This window comes from Chaetura pelagica, unplaced genomic scaffold, assembly GCF_000747805.2.
Source record: "Chaetura pelagica isolate M959 unplaced genomic scaffold, ChaPel_1.0 scaffold1081, whole genome shotgun sequence".
In the NCBI taxonomy this organism is placed as follows: domain Eukaryota; kingdom Metazoa; phylum Chordata; class Aves; order Apodiformes; family Apodidae; genus Chaetura; species Chaetura pelagica.
Window position 1 is genome coordinate 185065 of NW_009952000.1, and position 8630 is coordinate 193694.

At 41.9% G+C, this 8630-nt stretch overlaps 1 protein-coding gene across 1 annotated transcript in view; it reads left to right on the forward strand.

Annotated features, from left to right (window-relative positions):
• The window catches only part of KDM4B (lysine (K)-specific demethylase 4B), a 78432-nt gene that overhangs the window by 20831 nt on the left and 48971 nt on the right, over positions 1-8630 (forward strand). The window contains exons 5-6 of the mRNA XM_010002474.1: positions 3376-3425; positions 6019-6122. Of these exons, the coding sequence (XP_010000776.1) occupies positions 3376-3425; positions 6019-6122 (154 nt within the window). The remainder of the gene's footprint in view (positions 1-3375; positions 3426-6018; positions 6123-8630) is intronic.

Sequence of the window (8630 nt, forward strand, 5' to 3'; positions counted from 1 at the left end):
AAGCAGCTTTACATACCTCTTGACATTTTATTTTCAAGATATTGATAGGGTAGGTTGTTTGTTTTTATTTTTCTAGAGGAAACCTGCTTTTAGCAGGTCACATTTATCCTTGGTCCTGATGTACTAAATGAAACTAACCATACTGTTTGGTGGGAAAAAATCATCTTACAGTATTCCAAGTCATGCATGCAGAAAAGGAAATGATTGGGTATGCTTTAGTATGCATAATCCAGGTACCTCTGGAATGAAAGATATTTTGCTTTTGTCTCTGGAGTTCAAGATGTTTTGCTGTTCATCTGAGCCTGTGGGTGCAAGAGGGATGGGACCAAATTGTACTGAGTGACAGTATTTCTGTCAGTTCTTTCTGCCAAGGGTTTTTGTCCCCAACAAATGCCTGGCCATTTTTCATAGTGAAAGCAGGAGGGTGGTACCATAAGGTTGCACACAAAATCCAGCCCTTCCTGGGTGTTTATATGCTCAATAACAATTCTCCTTTTGATTGCTGCAGTTCCCTAATCTTTCCATGTTGCCTCCATTGTTACTCTCCCATGTAATCAATCATTTTCTGTCTAGATGGAGCTGGCTGGCTCAGTCTGTGCAACACTTAGAGCAGCTTTCTGCTTCTCTCACTGGTGTAAATGGCAGCCCAAATTCTTTCTTTAGTGCCCATCTTTGTGTAAATCAGTCAGATTTGTGGCTTTAACTTAAAGGAGAGTTTGACCTACTTTGAATTCTCTTCTGCAGTTAATTTGGTGAATTCCTGACATAAAAGTACAAGGGTGGATAGGCCCTAAATGACTGGCCCAGACAAAAAAAGTTAATTTCTGAAATTGGAGCCAGTTCTTGCCAAGAGGCTGTTCTGTGGCAAGGTATTCTGAGCTGGATATTATTACATATAGTTCTTTTTTATAAGCTGGAAATTCCTCCTCTTTTGCTGGTTTCTCTCCAAGCGAGTCCTTTTTCTATGTCTCTCCATGGACTCTGCTCTTAAGCTCAGCCTGGCTTTTTGCAGTCTGCAGTTTCAGATAACACAATAACCATGTTCCAATGTATTAAACTTCCAACATCCTCAAGATTCAATTAATCTTATCTTTACAACTCCCAATTACAGGCACTAATTAAGTGAAGGTTGCATTGTAGACTGGGGATATTACATTAATCAGCAGCAGCCTTGTAGCCATAAATTAGTTCTTTCCCAATCCTTCAGCATTTTTCCCAGAAGGAATGGAATGTCTCATTTCCCTGTTTTAAGGGACATTAATCCCACAAAGGAGCTTTGGATCGGGATTAGTTTTTATCACATTTATGTAAGTGATGAATGGGCTTTGTAAAACGAAAGCTACGAGGTTTGTCCCAGACAAATGAAATTTGAATTGGTTGATAATTATGCAATTTAAGGCACTGTCAAATTTTGGTCAGTGGATGTTGGGAGCCCACTGCTGTGTTTATTATTTTACAGGATTAGGTGCTACATAGTGTTTTCCCTTAGATATTTTTTTTTTATCTAAGCCACCAGTTTAAATCAGCTTAATGTCTAAATCTTGAAGCATCTACGTATGATTTCAGTCCTTTATCTTTTTTAACCTGCCAAAGAGGCATATTTTGCTTTTGTCCAGAAGCCGTATGAGATATGACTTATCTGCTTCTCCTTATATTCTAGATACATTTAAAACTTCAAAACTGAGAAGCTGAGCAAGGGGACTGGCTGAAAGTCCTCTCAAATCAGGTGAATTTTGGAGAGATCTTATCAGAAGTAAAGAAATACTCTTTACCTGCTGTTGAGATTGGGCTCTTGCCTCCTTCCAATATCCTGTTTCCAGCTTGTTATAATGACACATAATGGCTTTGACAACTTTATTGGAAATAACAAAAATAATGCATTTTTTATTCTTCATGTTGAACCAAAGTTGTAGCTGGCAATAAATGTCCTTCTCACAAATGTAAATTTTCAAGATTCTCTGTTACCAATAAAAATGGCACGAGAGCTGCATTTGATTTGATGCAGTGTCTAAAGAGTAATGTACAAAATTCCATTGGCATTATTATGTGTGTCATGATGTTAAACATATTTCAGTGTATCATTTAGTTATCTTGTTATAACCTGAACACACAAAATCTTCAGCACCTCATTTTTGCCTCTGTGAATCCTGAGGTATCATAGAACCATATGATACCTCAGGACAGTGTAACTTTAGGTAGTGTAACTTAAAAGGAGCAAGGTAACCAACAACTTTTAGTGAAGAAAACCAACCATTTGAAACTCCTGGTTTGTTTATTTTTTTTAAATAGACATCACACACATGGCACCTTTTTTGCAACTATGAGAAATGTTCTTGCAATTTTTTCCCAAGTTGTTTCTAATGTCTTTGTTGCCTTAAAACACATTGAAGAAATGTAAGAAAACAGGTATTTCTTGCTCTTAACTTCCTGAAGTGAGCTAAGCAGGAGTGTAGTGGTCAGCAGAGGTTGCAAAAACACACATGAGCTCAGTGGAAGAATTCTGAGTGGTAGAAATTTTATTTTTTTTTAAAGTTTTGCACAGCTTTCAGCCTGGAGAAGAGAAGGCTCCAGGGAGACCTTAGAGCAGCTTCCAGTGCCTGAAGGGGCTCCAGGAAAGCTGGGGAGGGACTTGGGACAAGGGCAGGGAGGGAGAGGACAAGGGGGGATGGATGAAAACTGGCAGAGGGAGATTGAGGTGAGACATGAGGAGGGAATTGTGGAGTGTGAGGGTGGTGAGAGCCTGGCCCAGGTTGCCCAGGGAAGCTGTGGCTGCCCCATCCCTGGCAGTGTTGAAGGGCAGGTTGGATGGGGCTTGGAGCAACCTGGGCTGGTGGGAGGTGTCCCTGCCCATGCAGGGGGGTTGGGACTGGGTGATCTTGAAGGTCCCTTCCAACCCAAACCATTCCATGATTCTGTGATTTTCTTTGGAATACCAATGTGCGCAGACCCTCCTTCACACCTTCTCATCCCATCCAGAAATTCTTGCTCATTAATCTCCAGCACACCCTCATGGTTTTATTTTGCAGGTATTGTTCAAGTGGGAACCATACCTGATTGGTTTCTGGTTTTACCACTGCCATATCATCTCTTTGCCTTCATTCTCCTTCTACCTTGTGGAGTTCTGTGATGTTCCTTAAAAAAATAGCAGGAAAATAACACATCATATAACATGTCTAAAGGCTTTTATTAAAATATTGGCTTTCTCCAATGTTATAACCACGTGTTATTGATACATTCCAGACTTCTAAGATTTTACTTACATTTCCAGACATTAATTGTAAGTGTGCAGTGCTGGAAGTTATTCCCACACTTGTTTCTTGCTTTTCCTTTCCTTTTATGATTAATTTTTTCCTCTTTTCTCTGACTTTCCCCTAGGTATGCCATCCCTCCAGAACATGGCAAGAGGTTGGAACGCCTGGCAAAAGGTGAGCTTTGCTTCCTCCTCTGTTGGGAAAAACACAGGGCTGTGGTCTCAGGGAAAACTGAAGCATCCCAGGGCAGAATCTTACCCTTCATTTTGAAATGGTTTGGTAAGGAATTGACGTTGGACTGGCTGCTGTAATTGAATCTTGCAAGAGCTGCTTGATGAGCCTTGCTGCGTTGGTGTAATAGCTTCAGAGTCAGAAAACTTGTCAGTGAATTTTCCTACCAGTGCAACTGTTTACTCAAAGCCTTGGTCTGCTGACACACTGTGACCCTAATTAAAGTGGATGGGGAAAAAACCTTGAATTTTGAGGCATTGAGACCAACTGCTTCTACGTGTGGGAAATGGGTTTAATAAGAGACCCTTCATGCATCTCTGTGTGTAATAAATTTTTCATGGTGAGATGAGAACTGTTGTGGGGTGCAGCCTGGGGGGGTTTCTGGTAGCCCCATACAGGTTCTGTGGGGAAAAAGGTGTTGGGAACTGTTCTTCCCACACTGGAAATGTTCCATACACAGTATCAGCATTGATAACTCTCATTCTTAACTAAGAAAGTGCTTCCAAATTCACCAGCAGGTTTCATGGAGAGTAGCTGCTGTGGTTCTCACTGGGCCATAACTACACACACTGCATTGGGTGTCTTTTCTTTGGTGTTGAAGGGCAAGTTGGATGGGGCTCAGAGAAACCTGGTCTAGTGGGAGGTGTCCCTGCCCATGCAGGGGCTTGGATCTTGATTATCTTTGTGGTTCCTTCCAGCCCAAACCATCCCATGATTCTATGAAATAATACTGAGAATTGCTGGTCAGAAATGTTGCACTTCAAAGCTACAGTTCACTTGAGTCATTTGCCATGTTTTAGAAAAGTTGCTTTTTCATCTGTTAAAAAGTAAATGAATCCAGGTGGTCTGTGCTATAGAATCTGAAACACCCCACTGGAGTGATACAAGTAATAATGTCTCTCTTGCTCTTTGTAACTTATTTTTACTAATGATCCATTTTTGAGACCCAGGGTACAAACCAGAAGCAAATGATCAATAATCTCATCTTCATTTTAGTTTTTCTGTTGCTTAGAAGTTGGGATGGGGGATGTTTTGAACTCCAAAAAAGCAGTGCCTGGGCATTCTCCCTGTCTATGATCAGTGGTCCCTGCTATGAAGAAGTTGACTGTGGAGAAATGAGTAGAAATGAGTATGCAATTAATATGGAAAATGAATAGCTGAGCTGCAAATGGGCTCACTGGGAGAGCTGTGGAGCCCATGGAGAGAATGCTAATGTGTTGCCATGTTATTGGTGCTAATCACTTAAAATGTGCTTCTTTATTAGTAGCTTTAATGAGAGCCACTTAAACTGTGCATTAAAAAGAGGAACTGCAGAGAAGGACAGACTGGGTAGCAGACAGTCATAATTTTAATTGGAATGCTTTTAGTACAAAAATATAAGAAAACCTGGAATCCAGTAATCCTTTTCACTTTCTGAAACACCTTCCATTATGTCTCATCAATTAGTTTTGTTTCCAAAGGTTGGGTTATTTGTTTTCCTAAATGGTGATGTTTTTTAATCCCTGTACACACATCATTTGTTATTGAGTCCCCCAGTTGGAGTAGAACACACAGTGTTGAAGAAAATGGTGTTACTTTGGTTTAGCTGGTATTTCTGGAGGCAAAGTGCTGGCATCAAAGGGTCTGTTTGGATTTTGCCACAAATTTGTTATTTTTAGTTATCTGTGATTTGTTCTAATGGCTTGGTGTGAGTCTTGCAGTAAGTAGATCTCTTTTCCAGGAGTAATATAGTTGTTCATCAGAGAAGGTATAAAAAGGACATGGCAGTGTTTGGAAAAGATGCTGTTATTTTTTCCTTATCCATATTCAGAAAAAGTCTGGCTCAGGGCATAGGGTACTAGCCAAATCTTGACACAGATAGATTATGTTTCTTCATTTCCTAGGGTTTTGCTGAGGGGCTTGTTCCCAGACACATAAAACCAAGATGTGAACTCTCAGCTTGAGTGGAATTGAGGTGAACGTGCCTCAATGTGCAAGTGTTTGTCACAAAATTTCATAGAATCATGGAGTGGTTTGAGTTGGAAGAGACACTGTTCCAGGCTCTCACCACCCTCACACTCCAGAATTTCCTCCTTATGTCTCACCTCAATCTCCCTCTTCCAATTTTCATCCATCCCCCTTGTCCTCTCCCTCCCTGCCCTTGTCCCAAGTCCCTCCCCAGCTTTCCTGGAGCCCCTTCAGGCCCTGGAAGCTGCTCTAAGGTCTCCCTGGAGCCTTCTCTTCTCCAGGCTGAACATCCCAGCTCTCCCAGCCTGTCTCCAGAGCAGAGCTGCTCCAGCCCTTGGATCATTTTCATCACCCTCCTTTGGACTCTCTCCAGGAGCTCCATGTCCTTCCTATCTTGGAGGCTCCAATTTACGTGGTATTTTAAACAATGAGGGATGTGATAATTACTGACATCTTCAGTTCTGTGCTTATTGGTTTGATCTATATAAAGCATTAAGGCAGGCTTTCATTTTGTCAGCTTGTCTCTGCTTAAAGACTGATGGGAGATAATATTCCTGCAGTGATCCTCCTCTTTTTCATGTCTCTACAGGATTTTTCCCAGGAAGCTCTCAGGGATGTGATGCTTTCCTCCGTCACAAGATGACCCTCATTTCACCCTCCATCCTGAAGAAGTATGGCATCCCTTTTGACCGGGTATGTCCAAAGGATGCATTGAAGACCCTGGCAAGTTGTTGAGGTGCACAAAGCACAGCACCCCCTTCTAAGGCTGCAATTCATTGCAAGCCGCAGAGGAGCCATTTGCTTAATTTCTAAGTGCATTATTATGCTAAATGGGTCCTATCGGTTTAAAGCAGGTGGCTGCTGCAAATGAGGATTTGTGACTTGGCTTAGACACTCTCCTGAAGTGCTTCTCTTCAGAAAAGCTTTCACTAGAACTAACTTTGTCAATTAGGGAGCCTCTCCAGGTAGAGAGGGGCAAACAGTAATGCAGATGATGTGGCTTATCTGGAGGCAGCATAACTCAGTGAGAAGTCTTGAACACAGGCTTTTTCTTTTTTTTTTTCCTCCTGGATCCACTGTGAACCAAACCCCAGAGTTAAACGTGCTGGTTCTCTGTTGTGTAAGAGTCTGTTCTACATTAAGCCAGTAAGGATCCATCAATCTCTTAAGTCCTGTTATTTGAAATGAGGAGTCATGTTTATTTGGTAAGATCATTTTAATATGCTTATTCTCAAAGTCTTCTGGCAAGAAGTAAATCTCCTCAGCCAAGCATGCTTACCACGGATTTAGGATCTGTGCAGGATCAAACAGCTCCTGCTGCTGCTGGGTGGTGCTGGCACACAGAGCCCCTCCTGCCAGGGTGCCCAGGGACAGCCCTTGGGTGAGGGAAGAGAATGGAGTTTGAGGTACTGGGACTCACAACCCCAGGATGTCTGATTCAAACTGAGTTAATCCTCCCTCATCCCCTTTGCATCATTGGCTGTAGGTAGATTTTATGGCCCCCTTTTTCTAACTAAGAACTCTCTGAGTTCTGATCATTTTTTCTTAAGTGTGGTTTTGCTAGAGTTAGTCAACTTGAGACAAAGTAAAGCACCAATTTGATGAGGCTGGTGGTTCTTTGAAAAGGAAGGAAAAGATCCTGGCTCTTTTATAGCATAAACCCTATGAATTCATTCAATTTACTGCTCCAGAGACTTTCATTTTTCCTAGTGGAAGGCTGTGATGAATGAAATTTGAAGTGTGATCATCTGGCTTGTCAGATGAGTTTGCTGTCAGTGCAAGAGAGACTTGCACCAAGTGATGTGGTGCTTCTGGTTCAACATCAGTGGCCAGACTTGGCCCAGTTTGCACAAGATGGGTGATATTAAATTGCTCATAGAGAGAGCAACAAGCCATTTTTCCTGTAATTCTATCTGTGGAACCTAATTCCCAAGTGTAAAACATAAGTACCTGCTACACATGGTTGAAAATAATAATGCAAATACCTATTTGTGGGATCTGCATTTTTAGGCAAGGGTTTCCACTTTACAAAGTTCAGGATATGTGGGTTGGAATATGGGAGGCATCTCAGTTTAATGCATAGATGCTCCTCTGAGAGATAACAATTGATAGAGGATAAAATACATTCTCTGTCCTGACCATATTCAGAAAAGAGCATGAAATCTGTAGCTAGTGGAAGGTCCTGAAAAACCTGACCTTATCTGTCTTTATTGGCCTAAATTGTCAAGTTTAGGGATTTCTTCTTATGCTTTTTTCTGCTTCAGTTGAACACTCTGTCTTGCTACTTCTCCTGGTGTTTTCCTTATGATGTTTTATCCAGATGCCATAAGTGGTACAATAATTGGCTGAACAGCCTAAATAGTGTGTCCTGCTTTAGCTAAAGAACCAGCTGAAAATAATCATAGAGCCATGGGATGGTTTGGGTGTGAAGGGACCTTAAAGATCATCAGGTTCCAAGCTCCCTGCTCTAAGCAGGGACACCTTCCACCAGCCCAGGCTGCTCCAAGCCCCATCCAACCTGCCCTTCAACACTGCCAGGGATGGGGCAGCCACAGCTTCCCTGGGCAACCTGGGCAACAATTGAAAAAAACCAAGCCCAACCCTGTTGGTGCACAGAACCTCTGGAGGTGAAGTTTGCCATGTGATCCTCCAGTGATGTGCAGCCATCCTGCAGAGTGGGGGAGACCTGGGATTGGGAGTGAATTTCTGCCATTCAAGCAGCTTGCTGGGGCAGTGCTCTTGGGTTTGTTGGGGGTCAGGGAGTGAAGGAAATTCTTGAAGGACTCCAGAGGTTTGAATGTTGTAGATAGACATATTTTTCCTCTAGAATAATATATTGTCATGTGTTTGCTTTTCCATCTGTTTGAGGAAAGTGGCATTGACTGGTAATTACATACTAAGTGATTTCTGATCAATAACCAAGCAAGAGCAGCAAAAGAGTTTGTAAAAAGGCAGCAGAGGAAAACTTTCTGTCCAGGCTTATTCCAAGACAGCTTGACTGAGCTGTGTGATGTTAGGGATGGGATCCAAAGTGCTCTAAAGAAGGGAGTTTGTAATTTATTGCTTGGTGAAAAGTCTTTACCTGCTTAGCTGGGCTTCCCACTATGAATCTTTTGATTTGTGACATGAAGGGGTTTTTTTGCAGCTTGATTTCTGGTGTCTTGTTTGTACTCAGGAGATGCAGAAATCTTGATGCTGAGA